The sequence below is a fragment of the Dermacentor albipictus genome, chromosome 5, assembly GCF_038994185.2.
Source record: "Dermacentor albipictus isolate Rhodes 1998 colony chromosome 5, USDA_Dalb.pri_finalv2, whole genome shotgun sequence".
Taxonomy (NCBI): Eukaryota; Metazoa; Arthropoda; class Arachnida; order Ixodida; family Ixodidae; genus Dermacentor; species Dermacentor albipictus.
In genome coordinates, this window is record NC_091825.1 from 50,010,716 (window position 1) to 50,033,671 (window position 22,956).

The window sequence follows — 22,956 nt, forward strand, 5'->3', positions numbered from 1 at the left end:
TGCTATTTCACTGCGTAGGTCCAAGAACTTGCAGCTAGGGCAAATCGGCAATGCTGACCAAACGCCGGTTTACCTGGACATGCCATCGCCCCTCACTGTGCACGAAAAGGGCTCTAAACTTGTTTATGTCCGGTCCACTGGCAGCGAGAAAACGCGAGTTACCGTCACGTTGTCGCGCATTACACACGGACGCAAGCTTCCGCCCTATGTCGTCTCTGTGACGCAGGGTCTTGTGTTCAAAGGTTCTGACGGTACTCTGAGGCGGAGCCTCTGAGAACCTAATTGAGGACAAAGCCGTTGGTTTCAAGAACACACACACAAACTTTTAATAGAAGAAAATAGAAAGAAACCATAAATTAAACACTCAAATAGACACTGTGGTAAGAAACACACTTGGGGCTAGTACAGCGTTAACTGTACGCGAGTCCAGGCTGACCACTGAGAACAATACAATAGTAGAATACAATAGAATACAATAGAATACAATAGAATACAATAAAGTAGAATGTCATTCATACGTTCTGAAAAAGAAAAAATGCGATGAAAAATGTACTAACCAGGAAAATGTACGATTCAAGTTAACCAAAGAAATTTGACAGATTCAGCTATTGTTGACATATTTGTAATGCAAAGTGTCGCGTGGTTCGTTGCTGCACGAGACGCCGATGTGCATCGAGGTGCTGGTGCTGCGGCGGCCGGAGACGCGTTTTGTTGTCTTCTTACTGTGTGGTGTTTTAAGAGGGCATCGAGAAAGCGAAACAAAATTGAGCTGATGGGCGACACCTGATGCCGCCGAAGTCAAACGTGATGCCCACATTGCACTGCCTGCAGCAGGGAACGGCGGCGCATTTGGGATATCGCTAGTAAAAGCTGTGCTGCAGTACGCTACCAATTAATGGCACTACACATCACGCGCTGTAAAAGAGATGCGGGAAGATGCTTATCGCAATAGGTTTGGCAGCGACAGCTGTGAATCGGGTGGAAATTTGCCGGTACCGGAATAAGAAACTGTGTGTGCTGCCGTTTTCACACGAGACAGGTGGCTATGCACCCTTCCTGATCGCGCACGCCTTGCACCTTTTCTTGTCCATATGGGACCTAGTGGCCAGAAAACGTATATGATTGCAGTCTGCAACAGGGTACGGCAGCACATTTTGGTTATCGCCTGTTAAAAGCATGCACTACGCTTGCGACGGCACCACACGCTGTGAAACAGATAGGTGAAGGTGCTTATCGTAATATGATTGGCGGTGATAGCTGTGAATAGTGCGTGCGATGACCCCGGAGATTTGCTGGTACTAAAATGAGGAACTGAGCGCGCACCGGCATTTTCACACGAGACGGGTGGGCGACTATTGCGGTGAAGCTGCCACAGTGGGCAGCCATATATTGTTCTCGATCGCGCATGTCTCGTGCATTTTCTTGTTTACATGGGATCCAGCCGCCAGAAAACGTATCATATGATCACAGTTTGGTGACATACTGAACGTTGGTACCGAAAAATCGTGTTTTCCGGGAACATATAAACCAGTAAAAAATCGCAACTCTAATGGGTCATTTTTTTGTGTTCACAATTGCAAACGGTAGTGCCGGGAAAACTCATGTAACGCGAACGTATCAATGAGGTTCTACTGTATTTTTGAAGAATATTCTGCAATGTGAGTGACTTGTGACATATGTGCGCAAAAAAAAAGAAAGAAAGAAAGAAAGAAAGAAAGAAAGAAATGGGCTCCAATCCATGCTGTTAAGAAGGTTGGCCAGCAAAGTTGTGGTATCACCTGATCCAGTAGACCAAAGTGACATAGCCTTGAACTGAGTCCTGCCGAGCCTAAGCACAATGCCATTGTGCAAGTTGAAGCTACTGTTATTTTAGTCACTCATCGTATTCACGCTGCTCTTCAGGTGTCCTAACAGTGCATGGCTTGCTTTGGGCAGAAATCGCTGTGTCCTGCCTAGCCTGAGCTCTAGGTCGTTGTGCATATTCACGTTGCTGTTGCCGTCATTACTCATCGTGTTCACACTGCTCTTCAGGAGTACTAAGTATGCGTGGTCTTTTCATAGTGCTATAAGAACACAAATTAAGTCAGGTTCTAGGTGGGTTCTTCTTTTACACATGAAAGTGTAGTTATGTCACTTCCCGCTTCGTATGCTACAACAGAACTGTTTGTCGGCCTAGTTGGTGCTTGCCGAAAGAGGTTTTTTTGCTGCAAATTAAAACACAAGAAGCCATCATTTATGTGTCTTCCTTTTGTGTGTTTTAATTTAAATTAATGTGTCTGTCACATTACAGAATTTTGCACCATTAGGTATTTTGCTGTATAATTAATGCAGATCGATTTTTTTAATGGCCATGCGGCACTACACCCACAAGGCAGCTACCGAGGCTGTGTTTCTTCTGTTTTTATTATTTTGAAACCTTGCACCAAACTAAAGTGGTTGCCTGGTATCGTTTCAAGTATCTGTACAGTGGGACCCCATTTATGCTCACTCCGATATTGCGACATCCTGTGCGTTATGACAAATTATCATAGTGCCGGCAGACTCCCCATAGAGACAATGCATTAACTACCTTGATTATACAATGCAAGATTGCAATCGTCCCACTCATTTGACGACTCGTGCGAAACTGCAAACACAATAGCAAAGACGGAAGAAACACTGCCAGCATGTGGCAGCTACCTTGCAGCGCCATTCCCTCCTGACGGAAGGGGAGAATGCCCCTTCGCATACGGAAGGCTCAGACTGGTTTCCAGGCTTCCTCACCCTGGCTTCTGTTTTTCTTTCCTAGTATTTGCTGCCTTCTCAATGTTCATTTCCCTTCTCCCTCTTTCCATTGCTCAACTGCCGCTCGGCCATCTGCCTTTGTTGCCATCTCATAAAGCTTTCTTTCTCTGCATTTTTTGTGTTGGTGGTCCGTTCTGGCTTCCCCACATTTTTTCTCAGCAGCACTTTCGTTGCCATCTCCTTGAGCTTTCTCTCTCTCTCAACATTTTTTTACAGCACTACCCGCTCCTGTAGCGAGGGTTCTGTACCAATAATGACCGCGAGAAAAAATTCCTACATGCAAAGTGGACAGAGGGAATGGCGACAAAAGCAGGGGCCATGGACAGTATTCTCTGGCAATAACTTTAGTTTCATTTCCCAAGATTTCACCTGAGCTGGCACCGAATGCATCCACGTGTACAGCCAACAGTGCTTTTGGGGCTGTGCGAAGCTCGCTATCTTAGCACAGTGTCAAGAGCGCTATGGGCCGTATACTTTGATACGTCCAGCACTGAGTCTCGCGAAACAGAAACTATTACGAAAGTAGTAGCTCAAGAATACTTCCCCAGTGCACATGGAAAACATGAAAGCATGTGCAAAAATCGAACCGATTAGCCACTGGAAGGCATGCAGGTCCTGTCAGATACGCCTGTTCATGCAGGGAGTTCAGAGCTTTTTGTCTACACGCAAGCACACAAGACTTCTCACGCGTCCGTCATTGGGTTCCTGGTTTAGTGTGGGTCATTGTATGAGACAAGATGTGCGAGGAGGTATTCCCTCGTGCTGACACTGCTGGCTGCCATCTCGAACGAGGATGACGCCACAGATGCTACCATGCCTGTGCCTACGTTTGCGGATGTGCGACGTAGCATTAACAACATTCAGAGATCCTTCTGTGCAGGCAACCTCCTTGTGAACATTGCTGCGCTTGAAAAAAAGCTCTTGCTGCGCGGCTCAAAGAAAGCCTATAAGAGACTGACCAATTTTTCTAAAGTGTGTAGGTGAGCAAAGAAAGTTTAACAGCCTGGAAGTCACGTATCATGATACAAGCTAAATCCTTCCAATAACAGGCTTGGCACCAGCACTACATTATTCTTCTCACTACTTTTTTTATTTTTGCGGTTTTGGCTTTTCAGCCTTTCAAAGTATTAGCAGATAGTTTATATCGAAGCTCCTTGCAATTCTTTCATGCAAAACTGTAATTTCTGTTGGTTGGATTATACGTCGTTTTCACACAGTCCCGAGAAAGTAATATAATTGGACTTCCATTGTACTAAGTGGAGCAAACTTACACCACACTTATAATTACTTTGAGTACTAAATAAACATTTATTTCTTAATTGCAAATGTATATGGTCTGTAAATTAAGGGAGGGGGGGCTTCCTTTCCTTTACTTTTCCTGTCATTGCCTCGTGAAGTATTGTCAGATCACACATGACAACAAGCAGAATTGGAAAGAACTACAAGAGTTTCAATGCAGATTCCTCATCAGTAGGTGGATTGCAACTGGAACTCAGCCCACTGCATGCAGCATTAAATTAAAAACAGAAGATGAACTGAACAGAACTATTCCGGTCCCTTTGCTGCAGCAAGATTAGCAAGTATGCGTGAAGTGCCTGCATTTCCGATCGCACAAAGGACAGCCTTGGTTGCATAAAAACGAACAACATAAAGAATATCAGAGCTGAGCTGAGGTAATCTGAAGTTATTTGGGCCTTCCCTAGAGGATGGGAATCGTTTATCTCATACAAGAGGCTTTGAGCCTTTGTCCAACGTTTCCACTCTAATGAGCCCTACCAGAGGGCTCAGAGACCTTCTGAGCCATTTTTCGATCCAGTTCAGAACACTTCCTTCAATGAGTTTTAGTTCAGGTTCGGTCCTAGGATGCCAGGAAAATAATGGTTTGCTTTGGTTCCGGTTCAGCTGAAAACGATACAGCTACAGTTTTCGGTTCAGTTTCAGTTTGGTTCGACAGCTTGCTTTCAAATCACTAACAAAAATCAGCTGGTTAAAAGCAGCACACTCACCAGCAAACGCCAGGATGCGCACGACATCGGTGGGTGCCAGCTCATGATTGATGATGCGCATCTGCTCGTGGGTGAAGCGTACACGCTGCCCCTGTTCCCTGCAAGAAAGGCTGCGATCTCGGCAACAACCAAAATACAGACACACATGAAACTGCAGAATGCATTCCCTTTGGGTAGAAATTAATTTTTTTAGGGGTTTTACTTGCTAAAACCACGACACAACTGTGAAGGACACACAGTAGTGGGAGACTGAAATAACTTCGGCCATCTTGGGCTTTTTAACATGCACCTAGGTCTAATAAGCGTGCCAACGTTTCAGCATTACACCTCCATCAAATTATGGGCGCCACAGCCAGGAACAGAAGCTGTCGCCACAAGCTCAGCTGTACAATGCCATAGCCAATAAACTACAGTGGTGCGTCACTCCCGTTAGTACAGTGAACCTTTACTTTAGCAAAGGTTTCAGCTGGATGAAGTTTTCTTTAGAATCATTGGCATGCATTAACACGGGACTCGTGTAAAAGAATTTCAGTTCACCTCCGAAATGGTGCAAAAGAATAGCAGCTGCCCCCTTTCCTGGAAAAAAACTGCCACATTCAAGAGATGTGCGAGTGCATACCGAAACTTCCAGAGACTCTGCTGGCCCGGTCGGCTGGATATGTTGAGTGTCGCCATTCCTGGCCTCTCCATTACGTGCAGCACGTAGTAGACGCGGTAGTGAAGCCTGCGCACACAATGCATGTGAACGCCAGAAATTTGTTGCACAGTCATGTCAAAGAACAATACAAAAAGGAAAAAAATGTCTGGATTCATGACAGTAACTGTGTAGAAAACAAATTATGCAGCTCTCACACACGGTGGGAATCAATGGTATGCAACACATTTTGCGGATAGCTTGCCACCCAGCATCATTTGGGTTACCACAAAGCATCACTAGTTGTCAATCATGCCATGTCATGCATATAGCACTCATATACAGCCGTTAAAGATACGACCACAAGAGCATCATGATCACAAGCATGACATGGAGGCATGTCATTCATACCATCTACGTCAAGTCATGACAAGCATTTCACATCATTCACGCCCTTCCTGTCATGCATATACTGATACATATATTCAGTTAAAGATACAACCGCAATCGCAACACATACCCAGTGGCCAAAATGTCATGCCATGCCATGTCATTCATGTCATGCATGCATATCCTAATATATATCCAGTTGAAGAAACAATGACGACGGCATCATGACCACGAGCACATGCCTAGTGGCCCAAATGCCATGCCAAACGTGTCACAACATGCATGCATGTCAAACGTCATTTCATGACACTCATGTCATGCATATCCAGATACATGCCCACAGAAACAATCATGGCTGCATCATAACCATGAGCACATACTTTGTGGCCCAAATGGCAAGTCATGCATGCATGTCATATCCTGCATATCCTGACATTTATCTAGTTAAAAAAATTGAGAGCCCTTCTACTATGTGAATATGGAAGCTGCATTGCTCAATAGCTATATTAAGTTCTACAGGGTCCTGAATATTTTGCAGCATGTGTTCAAAAAAAGGTTTCGTGCTCACCGCTGCGCTGTTCTTGCTCAAATTTTTCAGAATGATCGCATTTTGGTGTTGACTTCGTTTAGTATAACACTTGGCACAGTTAAATGTCTGGTTATTAAGAAAAAAGTGCAAATTTGCCTGTGCTTATGGGGATGCGAGCTGCTGCCAAGACGGCGCAAGCATAAACTTGTGTCGCCACCTGCGGTCATCTGCAGAAAGCAGCGTTTCAGGGAGGGCTGCCACGTGTTGCCCACTCCTGGAACAGGCGAACAGGCGACAGAAATTGGAGGCATACGTCTCCCCCTGTGTCCAGGATTTTTGCTCTGTGCGGTAGGAGGATGGCACTTAGATGCTTGTGCTTGGTGTGCGGGGCCAGGAAGTGAAATGCACAGGCTTTCAATGCTTGTGTTCAGCGTGTGGAGTCAAAGAGTGCAGAAGTGCCCATGGTTGGTGCGCGTGCCACGAGACATAGCTATTCCAGCAACGGGGCGGACCAGCTGATAAAACCACACAGCACGGCGAGCTTTAGACGGGAATGGATCGAACGCTGGGCCACGTCCCGACGTCCCGGTCTTGTACTTTGCCCCGGCTTCTACCATCGTCACGTCTCTTGCCGAGCTGAGCGTCATCCCGGCTCTCACCACCACTGCTGTACTGCCAAGCTCAAGCCACATTCCAGAGCTAACGCTCCAATACCTGGGCTACGTCCTGGTGCCGTGCCCCCTGAACTTGAGCCTGGCCTCTGCCGTCCAGGTTGAATCAGACTACACACTGGAGCTGTGTTCCCGAGCCCGGGCCAGGTCCTGGCTGTTGGTGCATCGTAAGTCGACAACCCTAACGGCGTTCGCCGCTGCTGGAAGCCAGGCCCGTCAGGCCATCACCACGAAACCTAAGCTCCTAAGCAGGAACTGTGAATGCTTCAGTGTACCTGTTGCTGCATAGAACAGTGCTTACATTTATTGATAAGCATCTTCCGTATTAGTTACATGTGCTGCGTTGTTAGTATAAAGGTGTCTCTTTGTGTTTTTGGGTGCTTGCTTCATGCATCTGGCTGACCTGTGCCACATTTTAGCCCCACATGCTGCTCCGCCAACCTACATGAATTAAATAAATGACAATACTAATGTACCCAGCAAAAAAGTTTAAAAACCTCAGTGCCCTTCCACTCTGTGAAGAAGAATGATCAGTGAAGCTGTGTATGTGGGCCCTTTAATGGCGAACTGCACCTCCGCTGCAGGCCGGCCTGGCAGTGTACTGTCTTTGGGATTGGCCCACATATGGGGAGTGCTTAATGTCTGCATCAACTCCGTCGCAGGTTGGCCCGGCATTGCACATTGCATTGATTTTTTTCTACACGTGGACATGATAGTGGGAAAAGTAGGTCCTAATAGCTTCGCTGTAAAAGAAATGTGAACTGCTGGAATTCCACGTCTTAAGTTGCTACGGTGAACTTATTTTTTTGTGTGTGCAGTGCATTTGCATTGCAATTTGATCGTTTTCTCCTTTATATACTACCAGATGCCACGAATGTGACCTGCTTCATACAAGCAACAACTTCTCTCAAAAGCAGACGCACAAAAATGTGTTATCCAGTTCATCAGGTCTGGAAAACACAGTGCAACATCCCTGGAAGCACCTTGTGCACTTTTTCTCCGTAGTCTGCATCATGTGCCATTGCTCTTACCACTGCTGCTGGCAGTGCCGTTTGCCAGTGAACTGCTGGTGCCTTATGGTGGCTGCTCGGTGCCTATACCAACTCGTCCAAAAAGCCACCCTTGTGAACTTTCTAGTTCAACTGGTCCTTTTTCCTTCTTTTTGTACATCGTGACCCCTGTGCTGCTGTTTCACTCACTGCTGTAACTGTGTTTAGCGCCCCTCCTGTTTCCCGTTTTTCCTTATGTGCGCTTAGTGTCTTGGTTCCTTCACTCATTTTGAGTTGTGCTAATTCAAGAAAACGTCATGAAAGATGAACTCGCCCAAAGTGCCACTGTTGTGTGGCTAACTGCAACTGGTGGCCAAGAAGCGATTCAAGGTGACTGATATTCGCACTGGCAAGCCCAATTTGCCCATCAACAACACACTGAAAAGTCTAACGATTGGTGCTGTCACCATTTGCCCACATCAGCATTGCCACGTAAAATAAGTGGCAGCATATACGATGTCTTGCTCCTATGCCAGTGTTTGGTACAGCAGGTGTGCAACTCCAGTTGCAGAGCTAGAAATTAAGCAGGGTGCGACTGACCAAAAACAGTTGCTGTTCAGTCAAGGCAACCATTTTCAACCGTCGCTTGCAGCGAACTTGGTCGCGCGACCTCTGCCGCCTAAGAGAGAGGTGCAACTAGGTGACACAACACCTGCGTGGGGCGATAGCCTCCTTGGACGTGTTCCAAGAAGAAACTTTCATGTGCCACAGTTCAATGAACAACAATGCAACACAACAAGAGAGATCACATTTACGAGTGGGTAAAAAGAAGCAAAACAAAACGAGAAAACCCATGAAAGGTATACTCCAAGCGGCAATCATATTGTCTGTCCAACTCACCCACGTGATCACTGTGAACCAGCTCACGACGGTGCATGAAAAGTTCAGGAATTGTATAACTCAATTTCTGCCATGCAGGCACAGCGCAAAACACGAAATGAATGCCGAGATGCAGACGCAGTGCAGGCATTATGTTTTGTCCCGACTAATGCGCACCCAGTACGTAAGTTTCAGAGGTCCTGAACCTAAGGTATGATCTGCTTTTGAGGTGTACATACAACCAGCACTTGCATGGACACATCAGACGTGTGTAAGCAGGGTTTCAACAACGCTTGCACCCATGTGCTGTATTTGCTGCACCCCTGCTTTGCACCTGCACATCTGCACCAAGTTTGCACTAAGAGTAGAGAGGGTACAGCAAATACGCGAACCAGCCTTGCAACTTTCCCACACCTTTTGAAACAAATGAAATGGTTCAGAGGGAACCACTGCTGTGCCGCTGAAACAAATGGCAGGACGCAGCACCTCCCAAACTGGTTCAAGTGGTACACGGGAATCAAACAGACCTATAATGGCGTGTGTTCCTGAACTAAATTGCACAACGAGACCAGCACAGAAAAAAAAAAAGAATGTACTAACAGCACATGGTGATCCATTACGCTGCATCAGGTATCCCTTTGGTTTGCTTTGCTTTGGTTTCAGTTTTGACGGTGCACTAGTGCTACTGTCTCATTCATCAGTGTCCCTAATGCATTAGCTGCACTTCGCCGGAACAAAGGGCTTGATGAACAATTTTTATGGTACCCTTTTTTTCTTTAGCGCAACGGTAAGTTTACCGTTCAGTGCACAATACTCTGATGGCAACAGGGAGGATATTGTAGAAGATTTTTTTAACAGAATTTTGTAATCTATAGCCACTATTGTGTTTGTCTGTTCCTATGCTGGAAACAATAATAGGTGAGTGCAATAGCGATTGTGCTACAGCCTTGGTGGGAAGCAGGCAACCAGTGCGGCCTTAGCCATAAGAAATAAATATTTTGTTTATCGAGCCGATATTCATGTAGTTCATGCCTCCTGAACTGCTGTATTATTTCTGCAATAATAGCTACATGCTTTCGTGGTCTCCTGTCTAAATGCTTTGGTCATATGCTAGTCAAGCAAATTTCCTTTTTTTTTTTCAGCAAAGCCAAGTTGATTTTTCAAAAGTGAAACTACACTTTGACTACAGTGAACCGTACCTTCACATGCAATTTGCAGCACAGAGTGTCGCTAGTCGGAACCACATCATCTCTTGATAATGTAAGCAAGCTGGAGCAAGGAATTTTAGCTTGAATGCGCAATTAGAACTACATACACATGAACAAGTGTGGGAAACACCGTAATGTTCATTGCCACGCACGGTGCACATTACCATGGTCTGGCCGTTTGCCACGTTGAAAGCGCCACTTGTAAGCATGAACTTTTCTATCATAATACGCTCGTAAAAAAGCTAGGAGAAAGGGGTGAGGGTGATTAGGCACACAGAGTTTTTTTTTTTTTTCTTTAAGCTTGATATGAGCACATGTTTTTGAGGGATATATAAGCACTTAACTATCTTTTACCTATAGACGAAGCCCAGAAGCAGCAGCAAACTTAGGATAGCAGAGACTGACAAGCAACATATTGTTTTTTAATCACAGTGACTTTACCAGCAAATTTGCTGTTGCCAATGTAGCCTGCTTCAGGAACTTGCTCGAACCAAGTGCACCTTTGGTGTCCTATAGCCATGGGAGAATATCCAACGAAAAGTTTAGAGATCGAAGAGTGGATCTTTTTCGTAAACAGAATTTATTTTTCGTGATGCGCGATGAAATATATTAAAGTCATAAGACGAGTCAAAAGACATAAACATGAGTAATTTGGGAGGATTGGCAGGCATGCTATTCAGATACATTTAAAATTCAACTGCTGGACTGAGTTCAATTTATTGCTTCTGTAAGAGCAAGTAAAATTCTAGTAAATTTTTACCTGGGGCCTGGAAATTTTCTTCAGATACTGCTGAAAATCAATGAGTTTAATAAGAGACTTAAGCACAAAGTTTACGAATTCGTAACTTTGCCCCAAAAACAGATATTGCAATTTTACATACTGCAACTGTTAGGCCATCTAAAGGGGGAATTTAGCTTACGTAAGATTATTGCATTGTTAACAAGGATGTTGCAAAGGCCTACCCAAAAATTATTGGTCTATTTCAGAGTGATGTATAGTAAACCAATTTTGTCCACTTTAGATTCTCACTAGGTTAAGGTAACAGAACCATGATATCATTATTTATCAATGAGTTCCAGAGTTGAAAATTAGGTATTCGAGTTTTAGGCAATCTTGTAATTCTTAGGCACGAAAAAGAATATTACTTGTCGAAAGTGTCACGTTGGTATAAGTTGAACAAATATTACAGAGCAGCAGCAACCTTTTTGCACGAAGGTGCATTCTCCAGAATTAGCCAGGTGAAGCTGAGACAGAGAGAGAGACAGAAAGAGAGGTTGGGATTTATTTATTTATTTATACAAGAACCTACAATGGTCAAACTGGGCATCATTGTAGGAAGCAAACAATACGATTCAGGTACAAAAGTAAGTGAAATCAAGTGATGCATACGGACAATATTGATTGACAAAACACAGGTGATCAGTTTTCATACAGAAACACACATTCGTGCAGCAGTGTAAAAAAAAAGAGAGAGAGAGAGAGAGAGAGAGAGAGAGAGAGAGAGAGAGAGAGAGAGAGAGAGAGAGAGAGAGAGAATGGTGCAGTGACAATACGCTATGGTATGAATTCTACTCTTGTATGACACAGGTAAAAAAAAGGTATGCTTGAGAACATTATTACGGCATTTATAGTGGCATACCTTCAAGACATGATCTATTCGTTTTGACATGGAAGTAGGATCTTTGAGGTATTCTTGTTTATTTATTACAGTTCTGTTATTAAAAATATTTTAAAACAGTGAGAGCCACTGATACTTTCTTTACGAAAGCAAAGGCCATCCGACTTCTTTCTTCCCAGTCAAACCTCGTTATAACAAAATAACAAAGTAAGTGAAATTCCCCTTAAAATTCCCATAGAGATACATGCATTTGAAACCAAGATTTAATGAAGTAAAACTGTCCTGACAATGAGCATAACAAACTAGATTTGTATCTGAAACCAAAAAGTACCAGCCCCTGAACACCGAATACATTGCTTTACACGGTGTGTAGCAGTGAGTGCAACAGTTTGAAAATTTCTTATAAATATCCTAGAGCACAGGAAAGACAAGAGACGAAGAAGGCATAACGCAACACAAGCGCTCAACTCATAACTGCGCTCTAGGTTTTTTTATGAGAGTGCAATACCAACGAGCCCACCTATACATCCTATTTCAAAACTCTTGCGCATTGAATATGCTGTTGCATAACACTAGTCATTGTCACCACTGTGTGCAGCTGCGCATTACATTGCACGTACAGTCAAACCAACTTAAAACAATATTCAAGTGTCACGAAAATTCCATTGTTATAATCGAGTTGCATGGAAAAAAAAATCGAAATGGGGAATGGTGTAGCTGTTCCGACAAAACTATAATGATGGGGAGGCCAGTTCTCCTCCCCACCACCTTCCTCCCTCCGGCTTCTGATTGTGTGGACCCATTTAACTGTTTAACTCTCCTTACTGCGTGCTCTGATTGCGCGTTGTTAACAAGCTGTGACTGTTGGCCTTCAAGAATGGCACTGCTATAATGTCTGCAAAGAGGGGTCACGGGCGGCAAGTGACATACGAGCTCCACCAAGGCATCGCATTGGTGGCCCCAAAAGGCGCCTTTTAAAGAATGCAGAAATGTTGCCGCGGCAGCATCTCAGCTTGAGAAATTCAGAAGAAAGGCTGGGATGAGATCACAGCAAGCATCTTGCCATATACTTCCCACTAGGTTGCACGAGAAAACCCCATGTCCATCAGCCTTGCTTGCTTTACGCAAAGCTTGCCGACATCCTTCTCAAAGACAATGAGGTGCTCCACATAGTGTAGTGGAAGGTCCCTTGCGAAAACAAGCCAGTGAGGGCCTGACTCATCTACAGGGCCTCACGTGGGAATAATGTTGAGGCAGCTTGCCCTACTGCGCCAGCGCTGCCGTCGTGGCCGTCACTGTCGCTATTCGATGCAAGCAAGTTTGCAACGATCGCCTAATCGGTTAGAGGCACTCCATTTCCAAATCTATAGAGCAGTCCGTTTTCCTTTCACCGGCAACGTCATGCATTGCCAATGATCAGCGGGCTGATCAACCATCTTCTGTTTCGGCGGCGAGTCAAATGAGGCGGAGAAAACACGTGGCCAGAAACGATTTCAACGCAACCGACAAACACACGTATGAGCAACTTACTCCGTTAGCATAACTGTGCAGAATGAGGGCCCAGCCATGCCCAGTGAACAATCTTAGAGCAGGATTGTCAGCACAGTTGGGGCGGTCGGTTCAGGTTTTGGAGGGTGGCGCGGCGCAGAGTTTTGCACGCAGCCCATTCGAGTTCGGAGGAGGGGGGGAAGGGCGACGAGAGTGATACACGCGAGGCTGGCGTTGCAAAGAAGCGTGTGGTGGCAGTTGGGGTGGCGGGCGACTGTGCAGCGGCTCGAATTTCACTTTTTCTTTTTTCTTTTCAAGGATTTCACATTCCATTACCTTTCAGCACGAACAACAGACTTGACCGTTACAAATGATAATGCAGCATGGGGGCATTGTAGTAGGTAGGCTATTTCCCAATAGAAAACACAAATGTTGACGGCGCAGTAACTTTTCATTGTTATAACCGATATAGTGTTAAAATCAGTACCGTTATAGGTGGTTTCGACTGTATTTTTCTCATTGCAGTGCGACACAGGCTCGGGCAGGTAGGCATGGCCTCCAAGATTAAACCGGTGCAATCTCGGAGGCTGCAAATCGGCCAAACGATGTAGACTCCCTTTATAACGAACTCAAAGGGACCATAAAACTGTTTGTTTTATCAGAAGTTCGTCTTATAAGAAGAATAACTGGCAGCATGACCAGGTGCGTCCAAATATCTTCCTTCAAACAGTAAATAAAGTAGATTTACAACAGGGGGAAAAATGACATAAAAAGCATTTATTTAGCTGAAGTTAATAGAAATCTGTCTTCAAGCCGTACTCTTGCTTGGATTTATCCAGTCCATGATGGATGTTTGGCGCTTCTGTGCAAATGGGCGAGTAGCCACAAGTAATGTCATCTCACCTAATGACCTTAAAAATCCTTCTGTGCCTTCGTGCTGCTAGGAAAAGTTCACTGGGGAGTTCAAGCAGGCATCTGCCACCTCACAGGTCATTGGTGCAGGCTCCGAGATAGCGTAAATGCACTCTCCGAGATAGCAAAGCAACACAACCTAGAGGAAAGCCTAGGTGATGTTGAGCGAAGTAGGGAAGCAGAAATGAGGCAAAGCATCGCGGAAGAGGAAGGCAGGCAGAGGCACGCTGGGTTTACCTCCCCTGGCGGATGCTACAGGTTTCATTTGCAATACGAACATACTAAGTTCGTCTCCTGATAACATCGTCCTCACGCGTCATACACTGTGTGCAAGTGAAAGCGTGCAACGGTGAGCCAACAATGGTGGCTTGGTCTCGTGTGCAGAAGGAAAGAAAGAGGGGAAGAAGGAAAGAGGGGAAGCACGCCATCTTCTGTTGCGCGCATGGCACCGGGGAGGCGAGGGAGGGGGGTGTTGTACTTTGTGGGGATGCGCGACTCTCATGCATCCCCTGATACGTTGTTTTCCTGCATAGCTCCCGTCTCCTGTAATCTGGCTTCGCCGTGTGGCCTGGGGCCCGTGGCAGTCGGTTATAACCGAAGTGCAGTACGAGAGATGGCGCGAGTGTTGCACTGCTAAAGCCGCCTCACGGCGGAGTTACTTGGGCGCGGAAAGGAGAAGGCGCTTCCTCTTTCGCTCAAGATCGGCAAGCAGCATGGACGTGCCGCGCGTGCGCCGATCCATGCTTCTGCAAGACCGTCTCGTGAGGCCTCATTTAAGTGTGCTACCATTCGCGTGACCGTACAGGCGAACGAACAGGCGTTGGGATCCAGCATGGGGCGAACATATTCACTCGTTATCTGGTCGCGGTGAGTCGGATTTCTTAGATTTGTCGCACGCCCATTGGCATTTTGGGGCTAGCAACTCGGCTAGCAGGCATTGATCTATGAAAGGTGCAATAAAGGCCCTTGTGATTGTTTGCACTACTGTGTTGTTCCTTTGTCCCAAGAGCACGGGTGAGAATCCCACATCTGGCTGCCCAACGTGGACCTCTTGGGGCATCAAATAGTTTTAAGTTTTGCTTCGTTCGAGACCTTAGTTTGAACCGAAGCGTAGGCCTAGCGTGGATTTTGATCGCTAGCGTCGGCGGTGGGCTTTCTTGATCGAGCGAAGCGACAGTGGCTGCAATGTGTTTGAACTTTTCAACATGCTAAGCTTTTTCGCAAATGATTTTTTTAGCGGCATTCGTCGGTACGAGAGCCACGTGGTCTAAATCACGGGAGAGCAACGCTTAACGCTCGCGGAGCATTGGCAAGCCTGAAGCGAGTGAGTACGGAAGCCTCGTGGTTGGTCCGAATTTCTTATGTAAATAGCTTTTCTATCTCTTTGACTCTGATGAAGTGGCGGCTCGATGAAAGGATCGATGAAAGGTGCAATAAATGCCCTTGTGATTGTTTGCACTACTGTGTTGTCGTTCCTTTGTCCCAAGAGCACAGGTGAGAATCCCACAACTTCGGTTGAGCGGGCGTTATCTTGAACACGATCTGCTTTGGGGGCACAGTCTAGGTGGGCCAATGGCTCATAGCTTTGCTTGCACTGTGTTCTCACCGCTCAGTTTGCGTTGAAGCAATAGATGGCACAAAGGTCACTTTGCTCGCTGCTGCTGCCGCGATTCCTCACGCCAGCATTTTGACAGCGAGCGTCTGCAGTAATTGAGTGTGCTCATGTTTGCCTGTGCACGCTGACACCATGCATGTCAATTTAGTTAGTAAACGAATGAAAAAGGCATTCTGCTCCAGTGGATGCTGCATATGGTGCGGCGCGCGAGCTCTGTCTTAAATACGATCTGCAATACTGACAGCCCAGGTGCACCGAGGGCTGATAGCTTTGTGTGCGTTATAGCAGCCATACGCTTGCATGTCACCCGCGTTCACGAAGTGAAATGTGACTGTCTCATTTGGTTTCTTCCTCTTGTTTTCACCTCTGTCCATGGGCAATGTGTGCCACAGGCCTCAGTAGCGTGCCTCGATGAACTCGCCCCCGGGCGCGGTGCATCGAGGCACCCTTGCCTGCAGGATCAGTAGTGTGGCAGTCACTTCAGATGTTTGTCTTAACCGAGAAGCATGTCCAAGATGGTTCGTCTTAAGCGGATGTTTTCGCATTGAGTCTATGGAAAACCAAACAAACGTTCCCATGCTGTTCGTTATATGCATGAATTCGGCTTAACCGAGTTTGTCTTAACGAGTGTTCACTGTAATACCGGCTCCCCCTTCAGCTTCATTATCACAGCATTTTACTGTCCCGTTGATCCAAGATATATTGAATTATTGTCTATGCCAAACAGTTGTAGCACCCTCTTGAAAATCCCATGCATGCTATGCATGTATCGAACTTCCACACCCCGTCACGCAGCCGATATATCGAATGCTACATTCTCATAAGTGCGCTTCTCCTAAAGGGGGTCGGAAATTTTTTTTGGTAGATGTTCTGACAGCACCTGTTCTTTTGGAAGGTGCTGTCAAACAAAAAAGATGTTGAATCTGGAGGGAAGTACATGCAATGAGGGAAACATCAGCAGGGTGCTTTTCTCAGTTTTTCTTGCTGCGCATACATGTGGATGACTTGTGCAAGCTGCAGATGTGCATTATCGGCAAGAACCGATGGCCATACGGATTCAAGAGTGCAAAGGGCCTCCTGGCTTCATGTCTTCTGACAACGAAACGTGGATCACACTCAATTTTTTCTCAGCGTGGCTCAGAGCATGGGATGCCAAGCGGGATGCCGAACGCAGGGGTAGAAATGCCCAAAGTAATTTTGTAGCAATTTATGGAGCAGATGAAATTTCATTCTGGAGCAGATTGGAGCAGACAAATTCCTATTTTGGAGCAGTCTGTAGCACACATCTCATTACTGGAGCATTCTGGGGCATGCAAATTTTAATTTAAAGCAGTATTATTATTAGGTGGGGAAACAGACACAAAGTCTTGCATTCTGCAGCATTAACTTAGTGTTTAAGAGCCACCTAAAGAGATTTTTCACAGTATTCTTGCGTCAAGTACTGGTGAACTGACTGGATGTGTTTAGCAACCCGATTTATAATGCTAAGGCTAGTAAACAATCCAGTGGCTTAGTCAGATACATTTCTACGTAATGTGACAGCACAACTAGCTCAAACCTAGATTGTGCACGTGATTGACTTTGCTTTGCCACTCACTAGGCTCCCTAAAAGTGCTGGATATCTGGAGTCTGCAATAAGTGATTGGGTGTAAGCCCTCTCAATAAGGTAAAGGAATCAACATTCCTCTTCTCTTGGCCTCTCCCAAGTCCCCTCATTGCAAGCGCCTTCTGAAGCCTTCTCTCAGTTCAAACTTTTTTATCGCGGTGATAGTTCTTCATGGCAATCCAACTGACACAATATAGAGATTTTTTATCGTAGTGATAGTGCTTCGTGGCAATCCAACTGACACAATATAGAGATTCGTTATCACCATGATAGCCGCGATCATGCAGCAGTGCACCGCAATCAAGAGCAAATGGCAAGGCGCCGGTACGGGTCAAAATGAACCAAAAGAACAAAAGGCGTGGCCAAAAATGCATGCTCGTGCGCTTTTTCGTAAAAACAGAGCGTGCACTTCCTTGTAGCTCCATTCACTCCTACAAAAGTGAGGCGCAGATAAGCCCCAGACCTACTCGCTTGCCTTCACTCACTGGCTTGGGCACAGGATAAAAGAATGCCACTACCTCCAGTTTTATTATAGTGCCGAAAGTTTTATTCATGGGGCTTCATTGGGTGCGGCTGTTCACACTCATTAGCCACTGGCAGCCAGAATACAGAAATTATTTTTACAAGCACTTTGAGACCAACAACACAATGCCCTGCACCGCACGGGTGAAGATCTTTCGCTGACACCTGCCATGGCCAAAGCTGGCAAAGCTGTTTTGGTTGAGCGTGGCGCAATTTCGCACAGCAATTTGCTTGAGTATCAAAATGGTGCAAACGCTGCAGTACTTTCACTCCTGCTAATAAAGATGTCTGTGAAGCCGAGTTCATCTTCTAGTAGACAAGCACTTTCCGCGAACGGCATTTCAGGGTTCCACGAGTGGCCAAAACGAATCCGATCCCAAACCCCACTTTGACGGATTTTTACACCAGTTTTACACTACAGCACAAGTACACTTTAACATGCAAAAGGCGCACCGTGGTCTTGCATCCGGCCAACGTGACCTATTCGGGTGGGCGTTGCGATCGGGGGGGCTTTTCTGTAAGTGTCCACAGATAAGCATCAGATAGGCATATTTTAATGCAAATAGTTTTTTTTTTTTTCTATACAGGGGGGAGGAGTGTTAGGTTTGGCCTGCAGCTATTTCAGCCAGCTGCACGTGTTCCGATCCAACCGGGACGGGGCGCACTTCAGAGAACTGCGGATAACCGGCAGCCACGTGGCGCGGGGTCAGCTCAGGGGAGTTCTCGAGGGGAGGTAATTGGCGGAACCTCCCCATGAGCTTTTCGAGACACCAGACAATGTGTTACTCGGACGCGCCACCCGGGACGGCTCCGTGTTTGACGAAGTAGGCTTTGTGCACAACGCGACAACGCCGCCCTGTTCTGCTATGAGTGGGAGAGTCGCCGCAGGAATGCCGACAGGGGCTCCTTCCCGCGTTTCGACCAAGACGCAAGACAATCTGCTACCCGGGACGGCTCAGAATTCTACGAAGCCCCTCTGACGTCAGCTCCGGACCATTACACCTGTGTGTGTGTGCGGCACGTGTATGTGGGTCCTCATCCTCCTCCAAGTTGACAGCCCTCATCCTCCTCCAAAAGGGCGGGTCATCTTCAATGACGTCGAACTATGATGTCGAGCAGAGTGCATATAAGCAGTGATTGTCGGCTGCTAGAGTTTGCTCGTTGCCGTGCTAGAAATGTACTCGTGAGCTGTGTGCTCGTAAGCCGTTTGCTGTATGTTAGTTTTGCGGGCTCCATTTGGGAGTCACGCTAGACTGTTGATGCATGAGCATGTGTTGGTGGGCTAGTTGGTTAAGCATGATTACAAAGACAGCGCCGAATAAATCGATGTATGTCTCGTCTAAGATGTAAATAATGTAAATAAATCCTGTTCACCCAGTTCCTCCTAAGTTCATCCCCACAGCTACGACTGCCAAATCTTACATCTGAATGGCAGCGGTGAGATCGGCCTACAGCTCCTAGATCGTCCGACAACTCGAACAAATGGTGGCAGCGGCGAGATCGTCCGACGAATCTAATATCTGGTTGGCAGCGGTGAGATCGGCCTACGGCTCCTAGATTGGCCTATGACTCGGAGACAGCAACGGCAGCTGACGGGCGTTGGCACATGGTGACCGACCGGCATCCTGATCAAGTTGGAGGTGACTTGGGATTGACCACCTCTTGCAACTGACTGGATACAGCGGGGAAGGACTGGTGATATGGTGCTGCTTCGGTGGGTAAGCGTTTGGCTTCGGCTGTAAGATTTACAAGGCTTCAATTTCTCTGTGTTTTGGAATTTGATTCGCTGGGGATCTTTTACTTGTATTTTGATTTGCGTGGGTATCGCAGCAAGTATTGTGTGACAGCAGAGCCAAAGCTTAAAGTAGCGACCATGGTCCTAATGTGTTTGACGGGAGCTGACCTGTTGTGGTTGTGTGAAGAGCTCGAGGTAGACGTAGAGAAGGACTTGACGGAATCAGAAATTCGTAAGGCCATTCTGCAAAGTGGCAATGATTTGAAATGAATCGAACATCTAGGTAAACGAATTCTAAGCAAAAGACAGGAACAGGAATCAATTAGGCAAGAACGCCACGAGCGCGAGCAAAAACGCCAAGAGCGTGAGCAAAAACGGCAAGAGGTTGAAAAAGAAATGGCAGCAGTGAACAAAGAGATACAAAATTTGCAGCAGTTAAACGAACGAAGTCAACAGCGGCTTGAGAAATCTGTAGGCTGGATGCAGCGAAAGCGGGAAGTAGATAGCAGATTTCAGTCGAAAGCCGAGGCAAGTAGTAGTACCTGTGAGAGTAGCAGCACGTTCACAGGTGAACTCGAAGTGCTAGCAGCTAACGATGCCTTAGTGGCAACAGAGGCCGTTAAAGGCCAGAGTGAGAGCGACAAGGTGCTGTGCCAACAGAGGACTGTAGAGACAGCTAGGCCAGCTGCGAACAAATTGGCACAGTTACCGCGCATGTGCGTCGCATCTCATGGTAGCAAGGTCGTTAGCAAGGTACAGAATACTGCGAATTTGACAGACGCGAGCACCCATGTCGAGTCTGATCTGCGTGCCGAAGTGAAATGCGAGCTGGACGATGCAGTTGAGGGTAATTCTCAGGATTGTGAGCTTCGTAGCTCAAGGGAAGACAACTGCATTGTTCAGGGATTGGTGCGTCTGTCCGCCAGTCTAGTTAGCCAAGAGAGGGGTGATTTAGTTATTAATCACTCAGACTGTGCGGGTAAGAGACCGATCCGGGCCGACGAAATGTGTAACGGCCAGCATGAGGCGCGAGATGATGGCATGAAAGAGAGTTCGAGGAAAAAGCACCGTAAAAAGAAGCGCCGTAAGAATCAGAAGACGGTGACTAATGTAGCGCAGCCAAAGACGGCAAGAGACCCAAAAGGGCAGGGCGCGAGGAAAAGAAAGGTGCGATCGTCGTTGACGATGGTGACGCATCAAGCACGTTTTAGCCATCGGTCAAAAGGAGACTGAGAAGCATGTTCTGCTGGACATCGACAAAGGGGAACGGGGCAGTTAAATTCCTCGTCGTTCCGTTGTTCTTTTTGAAGCTCAGCGTGTAGGGCGAGGGAGCGCAAGGTGGCAAGATGAGACCAGGTGGGGAGTAGCGACGCGGTCAATCGAGGTCGTGATGAAAGCGGGGCGCCAGGATGCAAATTGGCAGGGGACTGTAACGACTTGGGGGAGCTGATAGTGAGTCAGCCCTTTTGTTGTTCCTCGGTAGCCAGGGTAGCTTTCGGACCGAGACCACCTCGGGTACAGCTCAAAGTATGAGTCAGACGTAAGCATTTGGAACGGGAGGCCAAGAGAGCTTCCGTAGAAGAAAAAATGCTGTTTTGTTTTATTTTACAGCATTTGAAAAATATCGCAATTTAAGACTACAGTTTCTTTCAGTATGTAAGGTATGAGCTTTGTTTATGTTTTGTTTGAGAAGCTCTGAGAATTGAAAGACGCGTCTTTAAGTAAACCTGTAGTTTAGCGAGTTGTTAGTTAATGAGTATATATAGGTTTTTTTTTGTGTGAGTAACCTGAGTGTAAAGGTTATCGGTGAGAGGCCTATCGTAACGCGTGTGTGTTTTAGTTAACCTTCTTTTTTTATGTGTTTTTTTTTATTTTCTAAGGTTAACCGCAACCACGTAGGTTTTCAGTGAGTGCCTGATTTGCACTGAGAACTCTTAGGTCCATTAGCGCGTGTCCTGTGTGGACGGAAGGAAGCAGATTTATGACGGGGTTGCTCGTGTGTGTTGAGGGCAGCCGTATTCTGACTTCTTTAGTGAGCGTGCGTAAAACTAGTAATTAGCAGACACATTTTTGGGGGGTTCTGCGAAGTGCGTAAGTTATGAAAGTTTAGTTGCTCGGTTAAGTTACGTGTCCTGATTGGACTAGAGAAAGACATGTGAGTAAGCGTGATGAAATGCTTACGTACGACGCAAGTACACATTCTGAATAGAGACCACAAAGCTAGCGCGTTTGTGATTGCGTACCTGTGGAGTTGGCCAGACAGTTCAGTGGCAACAGTACATGAGATAAGTACGCCACTGTGATAGGGTAAGAATAGGCTGTTCATGAACTTAGGCTGCTTAAGTTATGGTCGGGTAGTGGTAGTTGAGAGCCTTCGGTTCAGTTCTGCATAAACCTTTACTCTTGTGCAGCGCGACGGTCGGGTTTGGTCGAACTCAAGAGGAATGTGAACGCTCGCTTTGGCGGCACGAAATTTTGGGGCAAAATTTGGGGATTCCCAGTTGAGTGACTTGCACTGAAACTTTGATAGGAAGCCTTCCTGATTCCGGGCGTTTGCACGCTGAGTGGTATTGTGTTGCCGGGTCGACTCTTCTGTGCCAGTTGTTGACAACTGGCAGAAGTGCCAGTTGACACCTGGATAACAACTATGCAAACCTTCAGTTTCAGCCTTGTTGGTATGACATGTTTTCTGGTGCATAGCACAGAAATTACAAAAACAACAGCAGCATTACTGTGTCTCTTCTGCTGCCGACTGTTTTTGAAGTTTCTACACTAAACACAAGAAAACACATTACACTTAGATATTTGTATTCCAATACAACACTAAGTAGTATACCTTTCACCATATAATAAGCGGTAAAAGGGAATTTTTTTTTCTTTGTGAAACTAAACAAGTCACAATCCGAAATACTAGAAACACTAGAAAACATGTTACACCTAGATATGTGCATTCTGGTACAGCACTCACTCAGCGGTACACCTTCTACCAGATCATCATAATCAGCTAATCAGCAGTAAAAGGGTGTTTCTTTCTTTGTGAAACCAATCAAGTCACATTTCGAAATATGCAAGATCATGTGACACGCATTACACCAAGCAAGCATAGCAACAAGACCTTTTTGCAAATACAGCACAACACTGCTATTAGATTTCTGGGTGCTGCATTTTCATAGCTGCTACATTGTTATCCGGTCGGTGCCAGGACAGCTCCCATAGGACCCACCGCATTTGGCACCCCATGGTTACAATGCAAAGGTGGGAACGATTCTGCATAATACATTGTGTACTGGCACTCCAAGCTGACCCGAGTGATGAGTGCCAACAGCCATGTTCACTTTTGATGTAGCTTGGCCCAGCTTGACTAAGGGA

General features: G+C 46.2%; 1 protein-coding gene across 1 annotated transcript in view; it reads right to left on the bottom strand.

The window, feature by feature from the left end:
- LOC135899220 (F-box DNA helicase 1-like) overlaps positions 1-22,956 on the bottom strand; it is a 170,647-nt gene that overhangs the window by 85,615 nt on the left and 62,076 nt on the right. The window contains exons 6-7 of the mRNA XM_065428484.1: positions 5,410-5,514; positions 4,791-4,888 (exon numbers count right to left, since the gene is read on the bottom strand). Coding sequence (XP_065284556.1) covers positions 4,791-4,888; positions 5,410-5,514 — 203 coding nt within the window. The remainder of the gene's footprint in view (positions 1-4,790; positions 4,889-5,409; positions 5,515-22,956) is intronic.